This window comes from Pimephales promelas, chromosome 15, assembly GCF_988280905.1.
Source record: "Pimephales promelas chromosome 15, fPimPro1.hap1.1, whole genome shotgun sequence".
Classification (NCBI taxonomy): Eukaryota; Metazoa; Chordata; class Actinopteri; order Cypriniformes; family Leuciscidae; genus Pimephales; species Pimephales promelas.
Genome location: NC_142783.1, coordinates 5,507,653 through 5,529,646, shown reverse-complemented (window position 1 = coordinate 5,529,646; position 21,994 = coordinate 5,507,653). Strand labels below are relative to the sequence as shown.

Here is a 21,994-nt window from a genome sequence, read left to right as displayed (position 1 = left end):
AAGCGAGGCGTTCGCCATAGTAGGGTTTGTAAAGCGTTCTCTCACATGATCGGAGTTGTGTGGAGTGTGTGTTTGCGTGTGTGTGTGTGAGAGAGAGAGAGAGCGTCGTGAGAACAGAACTGAGGAGATGAGATGGCCGAACGACGCTGGACCGCGAGACTGGCATTCATTGGCATCATATTGACTCTGACGAGCTGCGACACTGTTCCCTGGCAGGAGGAGAAGGTAGCAATCTTTACACAAAGAATAGATATCAAACAATGTTGAGTTAGAATTATTCATGAATTCTGTGTATTTTTTTTCTCACGAAGGGTTGGTGTTTTCAGATTAGGGAATTTATGTCTGTTTATTTAATGCATACCAAAAATTCATTTTTTTTTTTTTTAAATATCCAATAGAATCGTGCCAGTGATCGCTTAAAGTTAACTGACTGAGGAAAGTAAGGTTAATTTGCTTCATGGCTTTACAAGTACATGATCTGGTGACTCGCATCTGACTCGGTTCATGTTGCTCAGCCTGTCTCTCATTGTCTGGTTGCTATGGGAGCAAGATCCCCATCATTGATCCATCAGCTGGATATCTTAATACAGACTTTCAAACTCTTTTGAATTAATTCCGTTTGTTCAAGTCTAAAGATGGCAGATCAGTATGTTGGGAAAATTTCTTTGAATGATGCTTCTGTTGCACTATTGCTTTTCAGCAAGTGATCAGATAACTAAAAAGGGCCAGTTATACAGTGGCATAATCTTTTATAATCTTATTTTCCTCACCTTGACACACACTTTTTTGTATAAAACATTTTTTACTTCTGTGTTGTTCAAAACAAGCTAGTTTCATTAAGTAAGATTTTGTAGAAGAATCAATAATCACAGCACAAGAACAATTGGACTTTGAGACCAAACAAAACGAAATGTCATCAGAAGATCAATATAGTGTTTAAAGCAGTAGTTTAATTATATTTCTATTCATCTTAACATTATTAGTCAAGAAATATCATATAACCAGAAGCCTTTCTGGCTCTGTGAATGTCCTCTAGCTCATTTCAGAGCCCTTCTGTTGCCATGTATAGTGTAGTTTGAGCACATAATTACCCTCTAGACATATGCAGTGTATAATTTATCCTACAAACAAGACTATACTAGTTTGATTGCAACATTAACATTAAGCAAGACTATAATCATCATGTTTTTTGATGTAATCAAAAAATGTTTTTTTGACTGCAGTCACTGAATTAGGTTGTATTGTAAGTTTTTGTTATTGTGTAAAGAACATTCTAGATTAATTGCATGGAAGATGCCTCAGCCAGCTATAAGGGTACAGCCAATCAGTCATCTTTTACTCACCCTCATGCCATCCCAGATGTATGTGACTTTCTTTCTTAAGGTGAACACAAATAAAGATTTTTAGAAAAATAATCCATATAATACAATATAATCCATATACGATCCCAATGGATGAATATGTCTTTTGAAGCAAAACGATAGTTGTATGAAATTGAAATTGCATGACATAAATGTTAGTTTGTTGTGAAGCACAATTGAAGTGACACAGAAGCGTGCAGAGGACGTCACTAGTTGTTCAAGCTTTAAAATGTTAAAAAGATCTACTTTACTTTTGTTTTTTGTAAAGAAAATGAAGAAGAAAATGTTTCATTCATTGTAAACCAATTAGATTTTATAGTCTGTCATCCAATTCGAATTATAAGTTGAGGTATTCATTTTAGTATTTGAAGTTACATGCGAAAATTGGTTTCCGCACACTATTTACCAGTAGTATTCCCCTCCCCCCATTGTCTTCCATTGTTCAAACAGACTGTACATGTATAGTGGTCTGACTCTGCACATTTAACTGGTATACGCCTTATTCACGGTAGCGCCATCTATCTTTGATTTTTATTGAGAATGAAAGCGAGGCTGTGATGTATAGACATGCATCTCTTCAATGGGGTGTACTGTTATTTAATGTGTTTTCGGATTGTTCTGCTCATGAAACACTGGAAAAATATCTTTCCAAGAAATTTCAGTTAACAAAAAACTCCCGACAATGAAAATTGTACGTAATCTAGGAGCTTTATTCAGCTTTTTACAGCGGATGCCGTTGGAAACACTGTAAGTCTATCCCTCACAGACTCACTTTCATACCTGTCATGGCGCTGCATGCTCTGAATAAGGTCTATAGGAGAAAGGATTACAGCCAGGACTCTCAATCGATTGTAACATTTAATGACACATTTTTGTAATAGTTAATGCATTAACACTAAATAATTAAAACTGAATTGGTCTTGTAGTTATTATGTTCATCAGTTTGCATGTATGGGATTTATTGCAGCAGATCTCTTTAATCACAATTGTCAAATTACATAAATGTGTTAGTTAGTTAGCTTCGGTCTTTAAATGTGATTGGCAGAGCAATGTCTTAACCGTTTAATCCTGTGATGTTTAAGTAGGGATTTTACGCCAGTCGGTGGCAATAAAGTGACTTTATGAATGAGTCATTGAATGGTTCACTCAGCCATTTTCTTCAAAATACTGTGCTCAGGGATGCAGCGGTTCGTTCTGCTTTGGAAACGTATATCAAAAAAAGAAGTTACTTTACGCTTACTGAAGTGTTATAAAAGCAATATCAGACTCAAAATTATGATGAAAGCCAACGCTATAATATCACTGGAGCTACTGTGAGTTTAATTGTCCTTTTGTCTTGATGACATACCTAAAAGAAAAGCTGACAAATATGTCCGAATAGCTTGATTGAGGTGTTTACCTGAAGGCTTTTCAATCTGATTAAGCCATCAATCCAGTTACTAACAAATTATCAGATTTTTTAGTATTTTAGTTTAGTTTTCATGTGTTTTCTTGTCTGTGTTTCCCACCACTATCTCAGTGGGGCGGCAGTGGCTCAGTGGTTCACGTAGGTTCTCTACAAACCGGAAGGTTGGTGTTTCAATCCTCAGTTCCACCTGACCAAGTATCAAGGTGTCCATGAGCAAGACTTTCTGTGAAAGCGCTATATACATGCAGTCCATTTACCTTGTCTGTTTCCCACCACTATCTGTCACTATGGACACTAATTACATTCATCACAGCTGCTAGTCGTTTAATTAATCGCCACTGTGTATTTAAGTTCCTGCCTGTGTTCTGTCTAGCGTCCGGTATTGTTTGCGGGTTGCACGCTCTCTTGCCGGCTGGAGTTATTTATTAAACAAACTTGTTACTCTTCAATCATCTCCATCTTCCTTGGATCTAATCGTGACAAGTGTATTGTAGGACATTAAAAAATAGTATGAAATAATATTATAGGCTATTCAGTGTATATGATTACATTGATTGAAATCATAAATGAATGCTGTCTTATTGGGACATTAGTTGTCCCCGTCCCTTAAGCCCTCTCCTACTCCTAACTCTACCCGCTAAACACTCTACTCCCACTATTAATTAGCAGTGTTGTGCAAGTTACTTCCAAACTGTAATACATTAGGTATTACTTGTTACTGTTATTTAAAAGTAATTCATTACCTTACAATATTACTGTCCCAGAATTGTAATGCGTTACATTACTCATGTATTACTTTTGAGTTACTTTCACCAAAATAACTAAGTAGAACTTAACTTTTGGGCTGTAACGATATGCAATATGAAACCGAAATCGCGATTCGCCACACGACTCAGATCCACGAACAGAATCGCGACACACCTCTTCCAACTCCCAGCGTTTTTCTCCTTACCGTCCAGATCCAATGCCTTATCTTTAAACTAGGCTATTAGTATTATTTGAAGTTAACATTATAAAATACGTAGACCTACACCACAAAACTAGTTAAGGAGCATTATGGACATGACATTTGCAGTCAAAACTTGAAATAAAAATTCTCAGAAAAATATATGTATTTAAACGTATATGGGCTACTTCCTCTAAGGACTCCAGACATTAGACAAATATCAGTCTATGTTTTATTTTTAATATTAGGGAAAAGACACACATTCATGCGTGACAAAAAAAATATATTTTTTGTAATTCTGTTAATTACACTGCGCAAATCGGATGAGGAAGGGTTGGCTCTCCAGTCTCCATAGAACTTAAAATATTCATTTTATTTTAGTTTTCGTGTTCGCATTTATGAGGAAAAAACAATGTTACAGACGCGATCGCTCTGAACTGGCACTAAAAGACTGCTTTAAAACTTTCACATAGTCTGTTGCCTTTAAGAAGTAAAAGCAGACAATACACTGTAATACAAGCCTCACTGAACATGTAACGAGTAAAATATTACTGAAAATTGATTAGTAATGCCTTACACTACTGCGTTACAGCAAAAAGTAATATGTTACTGGAATGTATTACTTTTGTAATGCGTTACTCCCAACACTGTTAATTAGGCACTTTTAATCACCTTTCTGAGCTGATTTGCAAAGGGAAAAAGGGGGGAGAATGAGTTCAGAAATGACCCGATTCAAACTCGAGTAAGTCTTGTCAAAAGCTAACACCACCAGCCTGACACTCTACTACGCCACTCAACCTGTTATGGGTTTCTTTTGTTATGCTCCATATTTTTTCCCTGTATTACAATGTGCTTTAGAGAGAGGCATGTCAGCTATAAAAGAGAGGGAAGATTGACTCTACTGATAATCTTGAAGAATGCAGTGAAAGCAGTGTTGTAGAGACCAGCTCATTTAAAGGAGCATTTCACCCATTGCAACATTAATCTTTATTGAAAGTGGATCATATATGTAGTCGAAATGTAAAATAATTTTTTTTAATTTGGTGCCTTCTTCACCGAGAAAAGACAGAAAATAACCGAGGGGCGCATTTGTATGAAGGACTACAAGTCCCACAATGCACCGCATTGCACAGCTCCGCAAGCCACACCCACTAATCCGGAACAGCGCGAACAGAGAATTCACTCTTCCGTCTACAAGGCTAACGTTAGCTGTCACCAGAGTTTGAAATTCATTTCACACAAAATGTCTAGTTGGCTGTGGCGAGCAGGACGATCGAGGGCGAGGGACGTAAGAGGACGGCGAGGCCGGTGGCGTGAGTGATAATGAAAGACACCTGTGAGGCACGCGCCGGTCTCGCGTCTCTCACGGAGGAGCGAAAGCATAAAATGGGGAGCGACGACGGCAGATTGTGTTGTGTGTAACGTTACAGCAGTCGTCAATGAGGGGCTGCTGGCTTATACTTTCGTTTTCTATTTGTTCATTTTACTATTAAAATGTGTAAAAGTTCGTCGGTTCCTGCCTCCTTCTTCCCACAACAACAATGTTCACGTTACATTGGCAAATTATTAGTGAATTACTCCTCGTTTGTATTTATTTCTGTTTGGTGAATTACTGTATGATACCTGAATGTTCTGTCAGGCGAAACTATCACAACACAAACGTCCATGTGCTCGTCTGATTCAGAGATTTCCTCCAGGAGAAATTGCCATCATTGAAATTCTCTGCAGCAGACGGACTCTGTTTCCGTAGGCCGTAGCACGCAGCGAGAGCACGGACAACAGCAGTCCGCCCAGCTCAACCCAGTCCGGGCTTCTTGACCGCGACAGGCAGCCGCCTCCGGTTCCTCCATGAGCAGCTGCTCTTCACTATACTGCTACTCGTAAAGATAGCCACGAACATCGAATTCAAGCTGCAGAATCTCAAAATCCTCTTCTTCCATATCATGTTTAGTTTCTTCCGTCATTGTCATAACTTCCTGTCTCCACGGCGCTTGTTGGCTTAGCTTCCAAACAAGATGGCGGATATTGATTTCAGTCTCTGCAAGTGAAGTCCCACCCACTGATCTGTAATAGGCTTGTAGGGTGAGTGGGTCCAACACCCTGGAATAATGATGAGCTAATGTTTGTAGTCTATACAGATTTTAATGAAATATGACTTCCTGCTTATCGAGACGCAAAATGACGATTTTTACGTCATGATAATCAGGAAGTAAAAGACTTAAATTCTTATTTCTCCCATCTCAGGGGAAAATAAGGGAATAAACCATGACCATTCAAAAATATGACTGGGTTTCTAAAGACACAAAACTTAATGCAAATGGGGGAAGTGTCCCTTTAAGCAGTAGCACCTTACTGCAGTACACGAGAGCCAGGGCGGAGTTGGATCCAGATCTAAGATGTGTAGGATTAGGGGTGGGATTAGGGATCAGGGGGTGGAGATGGGTGGATTTAGGTATATGTAAGGTAGGAGATCCAGATCCAACTCCTCCCCCAAGATTTCATGTTCTGCAGTGAGTATCATCTCCATTTAAGTCCAAGTCGAGACCGAGACCAGAAGAGGGTTGAATCTGAGTCGAGTCCATGGCAAAACAGAGACTATGAAAATATGGTCTTGGACTCGGACCATATTTCAATGATCTTGGTCTTGTCAGGAGCATGTGGATGCGGACTCGTAACTCATAATCGACCGACTTCTGGTGCGATATGTCAAGACTGTCGCTGCATCCAAAATTGATACTGTCTGTGTAGGTTCTACATTTGAATTTAATTTGTGACCGCTAAAAAAAGTATGCTCTGTATAGTATGAATATGGCTAGTATGAATGAATTTCGGACATATTACATTTGCCATGTTGTTAATGTCATGTGACCTGCATATCGCACCAGTTGCGTCGCTTCACTGCAATTCACAAATCCTCTCCCATGTCCTCATGAGAAAGTAAAGTGTCCATCGAATGCACGCTTCAGAATCTCGACAGAAGTAGAAGGTCATCCAGGCACTGGATTTTCAAATACTATTCGGACATGCCACTCTTTTGGCGTACTGTTTTTCACAAACTATACTGTAGGGAAATAATCGATTTCGGATGCAGTGTATATCTTCTAGTTTACTTTACACAGACCCGAATATGCTGGTCTCAACCACAACACTGCTCACAGGTATGAATGCACACAACAAAGAAACAGTGAAAGAAGTGAACACACATCACAAGCTCATATGGATGAAGGTTAATGAGCAGTGTTGTGCAAGTTACTTCCAAACTGTAATACATTAGGTATTACTTGTTACTGTTATTTAAAAGTAATTCATTACCTTACAATATTACTGTCCCAGAATTGTAATGCGTTACATTACTCATGTATTACTTTTGAGTTACTTTCACCAAAATAACTAAGTAGAACTTAACTTTTGGGCTGTAACGATATGCAATATGAAACCGAAATCGCGATTCGCCACACGACTCAGATCCACGAACCTACAGAATCGCGACACACCTCTTCCAACTCCAGCGTTATTCTCCTTACCGTCCAGATCCAATGCTGCCTTATCTTTAAATTAGGCTATTAGTATTATTTGAAGTTAACATTATAAAATACGTAGACCTACACCACAAAACTAGTTGAGGATAAATTATTTAAAAATTGGGGAAGTCCAGCATTATGGACATGACATTTGCAGTCAAAACTTGAAATAAAAATTCTCAGAAATTACATGTATTGAAACGTATATAGGCTACTTCCTTAAAGGACTCCAGACATTAGACAAATATCAGTCTATGTTTTATTTTTAATATTAGGGAAAAGACACACATTCATGCGTAACAAAAAAATAGGAGGCAAAATATATTTTTTGTAATTCTGTTAATTACACTGCGCAAATCGGATGAGGAAGGGTTGGCTCTCCAGTCTCCATAGAACTTAAAATATTCATTTTATTTTATTTTTCGTGTTCGCATTTATGAGGAAAAAACAATCTTACAGACGCGACCGCTCTGAACTGGCACTAAAAGACTGCTTTAAAACTTTCACATAGTCTGTTGCCTTTAAGAAGTAAAAGCAGACAATAATACAGCTGTAATACAAGCCTCACTGAACATGTAACGAGTAAAATATTACTGAAAATTGATTAGTAATGCCTTACACTACTGCGTTACAGCAAAAAGTAATATGTTACTGTAATGTATTACTTTTGTAATGCGTTACTCCCAACACTGTTAATGAGCAGCATCTGCAAAAACCCACTGTGTAATAAAGAAATTAATACAATTTGTAATTCCTTTTCTCCTCAGCTAAAACATGCAGCAACCACACTGAGCTCCAGTGAACTGAGCAGTGTCATATCTCATACCGATCTGGACCGAATGTGGCAGAAAGACCTGAAGACTATGCTTGTTGTGCGGTACCCTGGTTCAACCGGAAGCCAACAAGTTCGGGAGGTCCGTATGCGTGTGTGAGTGTGTCTGAAATCTCACGTTTGAATGTGACAGTGTAGTCAGTGTGTGAGTTTCTCTCTCTTCAGCATATTAAATCAACCCTCGGCTCGATGAATGCCGGGTGGGAAGTGACAGAGGACGCCTTCTATTCTCATACTCCTTACGGCCAACTTCCCTTTACCAACATAATTGCTACTCTCAACCCTGCTGCAAAACGTCAGTTGGTGCTGGGCTGCCACTTAGACTCCAAATACTACCCTCCACAATGGGACGGCCGTGAGTTCCTCGGAGCAACGGATTCTGCTGTCCCCTGCTCAATGATGTTGGAATTGGCAAGAGCCCAAGATGACGAACTAAAGACCCTGAAGGTATGTTCACAGAAAACAGGGATGGGACTTGTCGATTAGTAAGGTCATCATTTAATGTCTATCTAGATTTTTTGTTTTAAGATTTTTTTTTTTTGACTGCAAAAAACAGTCACTTGTTTTTATAAACATTGTGACTTTTTTGTGGGCGGAGCTTAGGTGGAGGCAAAACCGTTCCCCTGGCTAGCCAGTATTGAAAGCTTGTTTTTTAACAATGACTTGAGGAAATCTAATTTTATCTTAATATGTAAGGTCGCTCACTGCCCAGGACCGCAATTTTCATTAAAAAAAGTTCACTTTAATAGACAGAAGCAGATTGGCCGACCCGTACACACTCATGGATGGACGATCTGACAGGATTAGCTCTGGTTGAGTGGCCTGGCATCTACACCTACCTGATAAAGAAAACAAGCGTAAAGAGAAACTGAGGGCATATCCACAAGTTTCCGAGGGGCGCTCATGTAAAAAATAAAGTGGGTGAAACTTCCGGTGAGGCGGCGGAAGTAGCATTCCAATGGTATTTTGTGTGTTAGTTAGCGAAGAGGCTAGCTGTTTTTCGGAAAATTATTTTACTATTTAAAGACGCAAATCTTTATGAGAGATGTCGTTACGGAGCTCAGGGACAACATGTGCTGTTTGCGGTTGTATGTATAACCGGACTAAACTAGTTCAGTGGCTTAAACGGGATTGTTTTGAACATAAGCTGAAAACGAAATCAGAGTGATCCTGCCAACAACTGAAGTTTCCATCAACCTCCCAAAAGACGACGAATCTTCCTGTGTACATTTGTTTAAAATCTTAATATTCTATAAACTCTATCAGCATGTGATTGGCTGTTCGCTACTGATGTTACACCTAAACTCAGGATCAAAGCCTGTGTTGACAGAATACCAAATGTGCCAGTTAATGTATTCAAGCAGCACATTAATTTATAATTTTGAATAAACTCCAAAGCACAATGACTAAGTGTGTATTTCTTATTTTAATTGTTTGTCAGCTCGCACAACTGTCTGTCACCATGCCTTGATGAGTATTGATTATTAATAATGTTATTATAATACTCCCAATCAACTACTGCGGAGGGTAAAGGTACTGTTATTTCACCCTTTTGAATTTCGTTGAGGTTGTGTTCCCACATCGTTAGCTAGTTTGGATCGCTATAACTTGAATGACTGTCAACCGTTGAATGAACGAGTGTCAAGCATGTCAAGTAGCGCATTGTTTACTTCAAACCGGAAGTCGCGCCCACTTTTGACGCAAGGCCTCATGGGGCGTAGGAAACTTGTGGATAAATCTTGCTGAATGGTCACGTACACAACTTATGTTAAATGATCCAAAGTTCTGCCTAGCCAGCGCCAGAGACTATTTATATAGAGACATGCCACTTCCTCAATCCTTATGTATAGGGAAAACCCATAACACCAAAGATGTCGGTTGTATGCAAATGCCCCGCCCCTCCCGCTGGAGGACAGCCAATCGTCTGCTTTCAACGGTCAAGCTGGGAAACATTTAAATACTTGACTGTTTGAAAAGGTGGCAGATTTGATATGCAGTGTATGTGTGCGTTGTGTAAATATCAGACATCCCAATACAAGTCTCCCAGAAGTTCCTTGTGTCTCCTGCAGATTGATAGCGGCTCGCTGATGCCCGCAAATTACAGTAGGTAATCAACCAGAATGTGGTTTTTAAAATTTAGGGTGTATTTACTGCCTTTTGCCGCTAGTAGGCGCTACAATCACAGACTTTGAAAAGTGTCCGTTTTTTTGTGTAATCTCCTGCAGCCGTGCCGCCGCTCATCAGAGCGATTGAAAGTTGGTGGCAGATTAATTCAAGTGAAACGTAGTTAATTAATCACAATACTGTAGTTCAAATCTCCCAGAATCTAGAGCGAGCAAGCAAGAGCGCGCACATACTGTTGCTGCGTCCCAATTCGCTTACTTATACTACGCCCTAAAAGTATGTCTCTTTTTGTGAAGAAAAAGTACATACTTTTGAGTGTGTAGCAAAAGAGTAGGCAAGCTTTGAGACATACTATCACGTCATCTTTAACGGACAGCTCTGTTGGCGTGCTGCGTGCATCCTGTCACCATAAACTGCCCTGTCAATCATCTTGTCACAGTTAAAATCCTCTATTCTATCTAATTTTATTTCCTACCGTTTCGGAGAGGGCGTTCATCTGCCAATCGTGTCTTTCATGCAGAGACTCTCCTCGTGTTTGCAATTTGAATATAATGATGCATTTAAAATGTAATAGCTGTGTCTTTACAAAAGTTCACAGTGCTGCTGCAAATGCAATATAATGTGGACAACATTGAATAAATTCATTTTCGTCAGGTTAGATACTGATAATTAATCACTCAAAGCTCTTTATCTAAACCTCTCTACACAACCGCGGGGACTCCGTGTCTGTAGTTTTTTAACACTTTTTACTCGTGTTTGTAGTTCTCTAACCGAATCCTCATCCAACGCGCAATGGTTTGTGGTCAATATCAGCCGTTAGAGTGTGCATCGATCTACACTTCGGATTCTGACCGGATATAGTAGACCATCCGGGTATCTTTGAAACACTCATTTCAACATACTACGATTTGGGATGTACTAATTCTGTTTTCGAATACTATTTAGGACGGATAGTATAGATACAGTCGGCAACGCGTCATAGTTGGGGGGCGTGGTCGGCGTGGGGGAAAGCAGCGCGACCATCCTATGTATTTGAATGACAAAAATGTCATATTGCGAGTCATTTATGCCTGCCGACCGGCAACGGTACATTGCAAAATTAACTGTAGGTTATGATTGCCCTTATTTAATTAAAAACTGGGTCAATGACCCAACCAAATGGCCGGAGGTGTCGTTTCCAGACTATTGTTATCTGGTTGAATCTCCAGACATCGCGGAAGCTGCAACACAAGCCTATTACTCAATCAACTTGCGTATAAGTTACTATAAGTCCATAAAACCATGTTACTTACCAATTGCACGTATGCTTCACTCCAAACTATTAATCCTTTTGTAAAACGGTGATCAGTAGTAGTCGCTACGAAGTTGCAGAGGGACTTTGCTGACAGTTATCCGAATTCTCACAGACTGCAGTCTGATAACCTTCAGCTAATAACGCTAATGTGACTGAGACATCCCTTATGAAAAACAACTAAAGGAATCTTGTAGTATTTTAGGACAAAATATTATAGTAACGTGAATACTATATGAATACTATAGTATTTTGGGACATAGCCTAGAAGTATAGAGGTATTAAAGAACATCACAGAAGTATTATACACTACTATAGAATACTAACCCAGACAGCAAACTGACATTGAATCAACGTGGAAACAACGTCTCTCATGACATTGAAACAACGTTGATTTTGCTCATCGAATTAACGTTGAACCAACGTCAGACGCGGCATTCTTCAAAGCTAAATGAAAATCGAAAATTGGTTTGCTTTCATAATGTTGAAACAACACGTTGATTTCAAGTTGATTTTCCGTTAGTTTTGAAAGAATGACGCGTCTGACGTTGGTTCAACGTTAATTCAATGAGCAAAACAATGTCAGATCAACGTTGTTTCGATGTCATATTTCCACGTTGATTCAATGTCAGTCGGCTATCTGGGAATAGCCATAGGATTACTATAGTTCTTTTTCGTAAGGGATGTAAAGTCAGACAAATCTGGCCCACTGCCTAATACGAGTTAAACATCTACTACTATATCACACAGGGACCTCTACTCACACAGTAATCTAATAAGATATGATTAATTTTGCCATTTTGTCCTCCTATCCGGTTCTGCATGTATGTAAGAAAGGCTGTAGAACTTCAATTTATAATTTGTTAGTTTATTGGTGGTACAGAAAACGACACAGCAACTCTTCGGCATGATTGTCCCATGTATTTCAATGAGCGCCAAGGCAATGTTTTCCCCCACGGGCTAAATTCACACCACGTGACGGGGCGTTCCCGGGGGCGCTCCCAGACCAACCGACTGTATCTATGCGAATTGGGATGCAGCATGTGTTTCAAACTGTGCAGCGCACGCGCGACAGAGAGCGAGAGAACCCTTGCGCATGTGCAGTAAAAGTATAACCTTATTTTACGGCAAAGTCATCAAACTTTTTCAGCGATTTTTTTTTTATTTATTTTATTTTTATTATTATATGTTACTGCTGTTTCTATACATGCAGTTTTTATGTCCTGGTGACCAGTGAAAGTGCAGCTTTGACTCTCTGCCCATTCAGTTAGATAGAGCCTGGTCTTGTTATGTACGGAATAGCTGCCCGGAGGCGTTGCCAAGATGGCGGCCGAGTGGCATGACTTGCCTAAAAGGACTTTTTCAGCGTCAAGGTCAGAATACGACCAAGCAAAGAGTGACAGTACAATTTTAAAGATCTGAATATTTTCTAGAAATAAAAATTCCAAGTCAAGTAAGGAAGTCAATATAGATTGCATCAAAGCAGCTTCACAGTATCAATCAAAACATAATAACAATGTTCGTTTCTTAGTGGAAAATCATCCACGTTTGGTAGAGCTGATCAAAGGTATTACTGATTGGTAAATTCATTTGAATTCTAGATCCAGCTAATTATTATTTTTTTTCTACTTTATGTATTTGATGTGGTAGATTTTCCCCTAAGCACCTGACTTAAGTTTACCTGGCATCTCCAAAGTGTCTACAGTCGACACTTAATAATATTTAATACTCTAGCACTGCATCTACAGTCTTCGAGTCGGACGACGCCTCGTCCCTTTTTACACTATACTTGAGAATAAGATGTCTAGTGTCCTATAACTGAACTAAACAGATTCCAGACAATGCCTTCTGATATGTTTTAATCACGGCCGGAGGATCTCCGACCAATTTCAGGGAGAATCCGATTCCCTCTACAACAGTTTTTATAGAATACAAGCATTGCAATGGTGGCATGATTCATCGCATACTTTTCCTACAATATGATTGATTCTTATTCAGCAAACCCCACTAGGTAGAAGCTTTGTTACTCAAAGTCATGAGTTTTTATATTTAAACATTTGTTTCAGTTCCCCTTTTGTTATATTCGGACATGATTCAGACACATTGACTGTCTTTGACCAAAGTGTTTCGAAACATTTCAGATTTCAAAAGCACATAATTGTTAATCCTGGGAGAAAAATAAATGGATCTAAAATGGCAAAAAATTACCAAGCGGGTAATCCATCAGCCGAAGTTGAAGCCTTGCGGCAGCCGAACTTCACCTCCTTGTAGCCTTCCATTGACTCCCATTCATTTTGGTGTCTCTTTGACAGCAAATAACTTTACATCTGAGGCGTCCAAAGACTTCATTTGTCCATTATGTACTTCTAAAGAAACACGACAATGTATAAAAGGCTTCATTACCTTCAGTGTTGTGCAAGTTACTTCCAAACTGTAATACATTAGGTATTACTTGTTACTGTTATTTAAAAGTAATTCATTACCTTACAATATTACTGTCACAGAATTGTAATGCGTTACATTACTCATGTATTACTTTTGAGTTACTTTCACCAAAATAACTAAGTAGAACAACTTTGGGGCTGTAACGATATGCAATATGAAACCGAAATCGCCATTCGCCACACGACTCAGATCCACGAAACGGAATCGCGACACACCTCTTCCAACTCCAGCGTTATTCTCCTTACCGTCCAGATCCAATGCTGCCTTATCTTTAAATTAGGCTATTAGTATTATTTGAAGTTAACATTATAAAATACGTAGACCTACACCACAAACTACTTAAGGAGCATTATGGACATAACATTTGCAGTCAAAACTTGAAATAAAAATTCTCAGAAAATACATCTATTGAAACGTATAGGCTACTTCCTCAAAGGACTCCAGACATTAGACAAATATCAGTCTATGTTTTATTTTTAATATTAGGGAAATGAAAAAAATAGGAGGCAAAATATATTTTTTGTAATTCTGGTAATTACACTGCGCAAATCGGATGAGGAAGGGTTGGCTCTCCAGTCTCCATAGAACTTAAAATATTCATTTTATTTTAGTTTTCGTGTTCGCATTTATGAGGAAAAAACAATGTTACAGACGCGACCGCTCTGAACTGGCACTAAAAGACTGCTTTAAAACTTTCACATAGTCTGTTGCCTTTAAGAAGTAAAAGCAGACAATACACTGTAATACAACTGTAATACAAGCCTCACTGAACATGTAACGAGTAAAATATTACTGAAAATTGATTAGTAATGCCTTACACTACTGTGTTACAGCAAAAAGTAATATGTTACTGTAATGTATTACTTTTGTAATGCGTTACTCCCAACACTGATTACCTTGTATCTTACATAGACAAAAATACATTTTCTGGCTTTTCTCAGTCTAGAAAACTCCAAATTCAAAAATAATTTCACATTTCTCCTACATAAAGGACCCATTTTAAATGCACATTCATCATTCCAGAGGTGAAGTATCCCTTTAAATGTTTTTTTTGGTTTTTTTTTCATTTGTGTGTATTCTGTAGTGTCACAAGTAGATGGCAGTATGTATATGTGTTTTTCCCTCACAGGACTCTGGGTCAGATCTGTCTCTGCAGCTGTTCTTCTTTGATGGAGAGGAGGCTCTGTATCAGTGGACCTCTGAAGACTCTCTGTACGGATCTCGTCACCTAGCCAACAAAATGGCGACGACACCACATCCACCAGAAGCCACCAACACTAGCCAGCTCGACAGCATTGTACAGTTCTGTCATAAACAATACAAAAAAAGACAGTTGACATACAGCCAAACTTACTTACATTCCTCTATGGATTACAAAATGAGATATTTTGATATTTAGCTTGTCCATTAAAGTGATCCATATGACTTATGTGATGGGTTTCTAAATTTTGTGTGAGGAACAGACCAATGTTTAAGTTGTTATTCACTAATAATTTGGATAAATTGTGCTTGCATACTTCCTCATTCACTGTATCAGTGTATATATACGTATATATATATATATATATATATATATATATATATATATATATATATATACGTATATATATATATATACATAAATGGACATTGACAATCATATATTGTGAATGTATGGCTAAAGAAAATGAATGCAAGCACACAGCAAAACCAGTTAAAGTGTTTAATTCATTCAATTTCTCCCCAGGATCTGTTTGTTCTGCTGGACTTGATTGGAGGTCCTAATCCTCGCTTTGGTAATCAGTTCTCTAGTACGACCCGATGGCTTTCCAAACTGCAAAAAATTGGTTAGTAATTTTTCTGCTCCATTTTGTTGTCCCATCATTTCTTTCTTTTCCTCTGATAAATGTAGTTAGGTTTGGTTATAGATGACAATAAGTCTAAACAAATGTCCATAAGAAAATAATTGATTCAAATACTTGAATGGTTCGAGTCAAACGTTCCCCATATATGTCAGTGAATCATTCATTCAGTTGTTGTTGTTGTTGTTTTTTGTTTTTGGTACATTTGTATTTGGTACAAAAAGTACATTTTAGCATACTTTTAAAAATAAATGAAGAGTTCAGATGCATAAGCCTCTAAATGCCATTTGAAATTTTCTTCTTTAATGATGATTTTTATCAAACTTGTATATTTAAGTTCAGTAATTTAACTTAAATAACAATTAATAGGTAATTATCATTGCCATTAAAGTGAAATCACTAAACTTAAATATACAAGCTTGATAAAAATTATCATTCTAGAAGAAAATTTCAAATGGCACTTAGAGGCTTTTGCATCTGAACTCTTCATATATAGATTTTACTAATGTGTGAACTTATTCAGACACTATCTGACACTTATTGAATATACATGTGTAATGGTTTAAATCTATATTAAATGGAGACCCACCTAAGTGGGGCTTATTATGTGTAATTTCATATTCACTTCTATTGTTTAGGTTGCGGTGTACTGTCCATGCATTGACCAACAGTTATGTTATTTGTAACTAAAATCTACTTTTATGTCATTTTAATTGACATTTGTATTTAAATATACTTGTAATTACACATTTGCAATGATGAAGATGCAATTTAGTACATTTAAAAATATATTAACTTTAAATGAAGTATTTAATGTACTGTAGTGTTACATGCTACAGTTAAAATTATAATCAACTACTACTATAATCAACACATCAAAAATAACTGCACTTCTTGGAAGCATGATTAAACAATAGCTGCGTTTACATGGACCCTTGTAATCGGATTGACGGCTCAATCGGACTAAAAAAACTTCATGTAAACACCTTAATCGATCCGATTGAGCTCGATCCGACTAGAATTTCGATCCGATTGAAGGGGGTGGTTTACTCCTTTTGCGAGAGAACGTGTAAACACTTGATTGGATTGAAAACCGAAACTAAAAGGACTGCGCATGTGCAATGACGTTGCAATAGCGTAATGACGTATGACGCACGGAGCGAGCTGTTCTTCCTGTTGAATAAAGTGTCGTATAAATGAATGATCCGTTATTAAAAAATTCTCATTTCACTCCATGTCTGTAAAGTGAAGCAGGACAACGTCCCACCAGTGCTTGTTTTACATTCTCATCCACACACGACTTTTGGGCGCGGGGTTTTACTGCGTGATAAATACACTCAGCACGGCAAATGGGTTCATGCTCATCGTCTCCAAATCATGACCAGAGACGGTTACAAATTAAGTCTGTTGTTTAAAACAAATACAGAACCAATAGGGGAGAATAGTTATGCTTATGCGTGAACAGTGGCATATTCGTGCAGTGTGCGCATGTCAAAGAATCAATTCCGCTTTGAATCAAACGCGCATATCAACCCGATCACTTGATTTATCTTTTAATGTAAACACCTTGATCGGATTCATCAATCGTATTGATTTCAATCCGATTGTGTCCATGTAAACGTAGCTAGTGATTTAAAATACTCACCAAAAGGATTATTAGGAACACCTGTTCAATTTCTCATTAATGCAATTATCTAATCAACCAATCACATGGCAGTTGCTTCAACACATTTAGGGGTGTGGTTCTGGTCAAGACAATCTCCTGAACTCCAAACTGAATGTCAGAATGGGAAAGAAATGTGATTTAAGTAATTTTGAGCGTGGCATGGTTGTTGGTGTCTGAGTATTTCACAATCTGCTCAGTTACTGGGATTTTCACACACAACCATTTCTAGGGTTTACAAAGAATGGTGTGAAAAGTGAAAAACATCCATTATGGGGCAGTCCTGTGGGCGAAAATGCCTTGTTGATGCGAGAGGTCAGAGAAGAATGGGCCGACAGATTCAAGCTGATAGAAGAGCAACTTTGACTGAAATAACCACTCGTTACAACCGAGGTATGCAGCAAAGCATTTGTGAAGCCACAACACGCAAAACCTTGAGGCGGATGGGCTACAACAGCAGAAGACCCCACCGGGTACCACTCATCTCCACTACTAATAGGAAAAAGAGGCTACAGTTTGCAAGAGCTCACCAAAATTGGACAGTTGAAGACTGGAAAAATGTTGCCTGGTCTGATGAGTCTCGATTTCTGTTGAGTCATTCAGATGGTAGAGTCAGAATTTGGCGTAAACAGAATGAGAACATGGATCTATCATGCCTTGTTACCACTGTGCAGGCTGGTGGTGGTGGTGTAATGGTGTGGGGGATGTTTTCTTGGCACACTTTAAGCCCCTTAGTGCCAATTGAGCATCGTTTAAATGCCACGGCCTACCTGAGCATTGTTTCTGACCATGTCCATCCCTTTATGGCCACCATGTCCCCATCCTCTGATGGCTACTTCCAGCAGGATAATGCACCATGTCACAAAGCTCCAATCATTTCAAATTGGTTTGTTGAACATGACAATGAGTTGACTGTACTAAAATGGCCCCCACAGTCACCAGATCTCAACCCAATAGATCATCTTTGGGATGTGGTGGAACGGGAGCTTCGTGCACAAATCTCCATCAACTGCAAGATGCTATCCTATCAATATGGGCCAACATTTCTAAAGAATGCTTTCAGCACCTTGTTGAATCAATGCCACATAGAATTAAGGCAGTTCTGAAGGCGAAACGGGGTCAAACACAGTATTAGTGTGGTGTTCCTAATAATCCTTTAGGTGAGTGTATAATGGTAAAAAAAAGTTAATTTGGCATTATTACATGTTTTTTTCTCTTTAAGTGCACTTTAGTGGCTTTTTGATTATATACTTCAAAAGAACACTATAAGTGCACATTCCATACAATGATGCACATTCACTAGGGGTGCAAAAATATACTGTAACTGGTAATATTATATATAAAAAATATAAAAAGTTACTTAGTGTGAATTTCCCTCATTACTAAGGATTTAGCTATATAGGGGAATCGCTCCACTCCTCTCACGTTGTGCTTTTGCATCTAAACCACTAGGTGTCAGTATAATCAAAGGTGGCTGTTATATTGAGAAGCACAACATAAACAAAAACACTACTGAATGCACCTTTAACCTTTATAAAATAATACATGTTTACTCCAAATGAGCTGATATTGAGAGGAAACCTCTTTTCTGTTGTCTAGAGCGTCGGCTGCATGCGCTCGGTCACCTAGAGAATCACCCTAATGAGGTGCAGTACTTCTGGCCTGGCCTACATGTGGGTCTAATTCTGGATGACCACATACCATTCCACAACCAAGGTAAAAGACTTCCTGAGATTAAGGCTTTTAGGCCTTATGTATATATTCCTCGCGGTTTTGTTGATCCAGGAACAACATTTGTGTCTGAAAATTCCTTATCTTATCTTATCCCTAACCCTACCCATAACTTAGCCTAAAATCAGGAAATGATAGGTGAATAACACTGATGTAGAAGCACATAACCCTGGTTTGGTTGTAAACGTGTCTCTCAAATCTGAGTGGTTGATGGAAATGTTGGTGCAGGATCAATAAAGATGTTGATGTTGTACTTGGAGAAATCATCTTCACCATTTCTCTGCCCTCGCAGGGGTCCGGATTCTTCATCTCATCACGACTCCTTTCCCTGCGGTGTGGCACACTTTCGATGACAACGAGGATAACTTGGATCGTACCTCCATCGGCAATCTCAACAAGATCCTGCAGGTGTTTGTTCTTGAGTACCTCAACAAGAAAAGCCAGAACCCTATCGCTGAAAAAAGCACTTAATCTTTCCAAACCAGACCATCAGTACCTGACTCGGTATACAGGGTTCACTGTGGGTTTTTTGCCCCTGTCCCTGTGCAACAAAAGACCAGGACATGACGGCAAAACGAAATACTTACAAATTTTGGTACTCAGTATATCTTATATCATACATATTAGAATTTATTGTAGCCTTATACTGTGTAGCCTTTTTGACTTTTGACAAATGTAAACAGATTTATGAATCAACAAACATATGTGTAAAGAACAACCCGATCTCACGACCAAGTCGTACGAATTCGACGAATGATTAAAAAGTGGCTAATTCGTAACAATTCATACGACCTCACTCGTACGAATTAATACGGTTTTGATAAATCGTACATATTTTACGAATTGGCCAATTCGTATGAATTCGTACGAATGACCTACCCCTTACACCGCCCCTAAACCTAACCATCACGTGGGTTTAGACAAATCGTACGAATTAGTACGAGTGAGGTCGTACGAATTAGACACTTTTTAATCATGCGTTGAATTCGTACGAATTGGTCGTGAGATCGCGTTGGTAAAGAATCACAGTGTTTCATTCTGCGAGCTGCTGCTGTCGTCATGTGTTCCAGGTGTCAATGTGTTCCAGTGAGATCCGAAATGTTACTTTAAACACGTATCCATTTTAAATAGCTGAATATATAGCAGAACAGCTTAATAAACAGTTCACAAAGCAGTGGTAAAACCATTCTTGGCTTCTGAGTGTTCATTCATAGCTTTAGTCTCAGTACAGATTAGTTGAGGATTTGTTGAGGGTTACATTCTTGCATTTATGTAAATCGTAAAGCTTTTAAAGGGTTGGTTCACCATAAAATGAAATTTCTGACATTAATTACTCACCCTCATCAAATTAAGATTAAGATTTTGAAATAAAGTCATTGTTTTGGGGGGGTTGCGCACAAAAAGTATTTGTGATGTTTTATAACATTACGGTTGACCCACTGTACTATTTTACCGATGTCTTTACTACCTTTCTGGTCCTTGAAAGTCGCAATGACGTTGTAGTCTATGTGAGGTCAGGAACCTCTCGGATTTCATCAAATATATGCGTTCCAAAGATGAACAGAGGTCTTACGGGTTTGGACCGACATGAGAGGGGAGTCACAGAAATTGACAGAAATTTAATTTTATTTTCCTTTTATAGATTTTTTGTCCTAAAATTTTATTGTTAAAGCATATACTATATTACTCAACATCTTTACGTCTTCATTGAGAAAAATATTTTTTTGTTTGTTTGTTTTTTGCATTTAACTAAATTAGAAATGTTGCCTTGAAATAAGTTTAATTTGATGAAAAATATGTTGATTTTTAACTAGAAAAATAAAATAAACTGGAATATCACTGCAGTAGGACATAAAAATTACAAAAAAAATGTAACTACAAAGAAAACTGAAAATAAAAAAACAAATTCAAAATATGCATAAACACTATAATAGTAGTGTATAACTAAATCTAAAATAACACAACACATTTTGAGTTGATTTATGTTCACTTCTGATCTGTTTTTAGAGCAGGACTGATTTTAATTATTTTGAATGTTTTAGTGGTTCATTTACAAGGAAGTGTGTGTCTCCATCTGAAAACGTCTGTAAGCAGGAAGCTGTTAGTTTCTATGTTTATCTATAAACTGTAGCATAAAATGGTTTCATCATCTCTAGAACTGGGTGTCCCCATGCAATAAGAACTTACAGACCACATGATCAGGATGCTGCCATGAATTCCAGTGTCAAAAGTCCCCTGATTTATCACATTTTCACACAGAAATATGGGTTTTCATGCAATGGGTGTATTGCTGGTATATTTTAAATGTAGTCACTGCAGTGAGGTAGGCCTACAATTAAAAAAATTACTTGAGTAGTACCACACTACCAGGTTACAATGTTCAGTCCAGTGTTATTTTAGTAGATGCATATACTGTGTCATGATTCTGCCTTCTTGTCTTTGATATTCTCTAGTCGTGAGGCAGGATCATGACAGAATCATGTTTTGTGTGCAAGCGCATGGCCAGTTTGGGCCATGTGCTTGTGTTGTCTCGTTACGTTACCCCGCCCCCTTGTTATCCTAGTCTTGTGATTATTGTCTAGTCAGTTTCACCTGTCCTTGTCATTAGTGTTCCCTTTATAATCCCCTTGTGTTTGCTGTCTTGTGTCGGTTCATTGCTAAATGTTACCTGTGAGTAGTCTGTGAAAAGCATTGTCATTGTGAGTATTATACAAAGTGTTGTTGGTTTCTTGTTCAGTCATTTTCTAGTCTTGTCAGTCTTATTTCCCTTGTTTCGTCTGTTTTGCCCCCTCGTGGGTTTTGTTTTCCTGTTTTGTCCTAATAAACCCTGA

The 21,994-nt window shown here is 38.3% G+C and overlaps 1 protein-coding gene across 1 annotated transcript; it reads left to right on the top strand.

Moving 5' to 3' along the window:
• Positions 1–47: 47 nt before the first annotated feature.
• Positions 48–20,349, top strand: qpct (glutaminyl-peptide cyclotransferase). Its single transcript, XM_039674387.2, has 7 exons — positions 48–225; positions 8,004–8,150; positions 8,234–8,515; positions 15,058–15,225; positions 15,655–15,754; positions 19,032–19,148; positions 19,456–20,349. Exons 1-7 carry the CDS (start codon positions 133–135, stop codon positions 19,632–19,634), a joined length of 1,086 nt encoding a protein of 361 aa, XP_039530321.1. The 5' UTR covers positions 48–132; the 3' UTR covers positions 19,635–20,349.
• The last annotated feature ends 1,645 nt before the right edge of the window (positions 20,350–21,994 follow it).

Coding starts and splice junctions, on each gene's coding strand:
- qpct (XM_039674387.2), top strand. CDS start 133: ATGGCCGAACGACGCTGGACCGCGAGACTGGCATTCATTGGCATCATA. Junction 226..8,003: donor TTCCCTGGCAGGAGGAGAAG/GTAGCAATCTTT, acceptor TTTTCTCCTCAG/CTAAAACATGCAGCAACCAC. Junction 8,516..15,057: donor ACGAACTAAAGACCCTGAAG/GTATGTTCACAG, acceptor TTTCCCTCACAG/GACTCTGGGTCAGATCTGTC.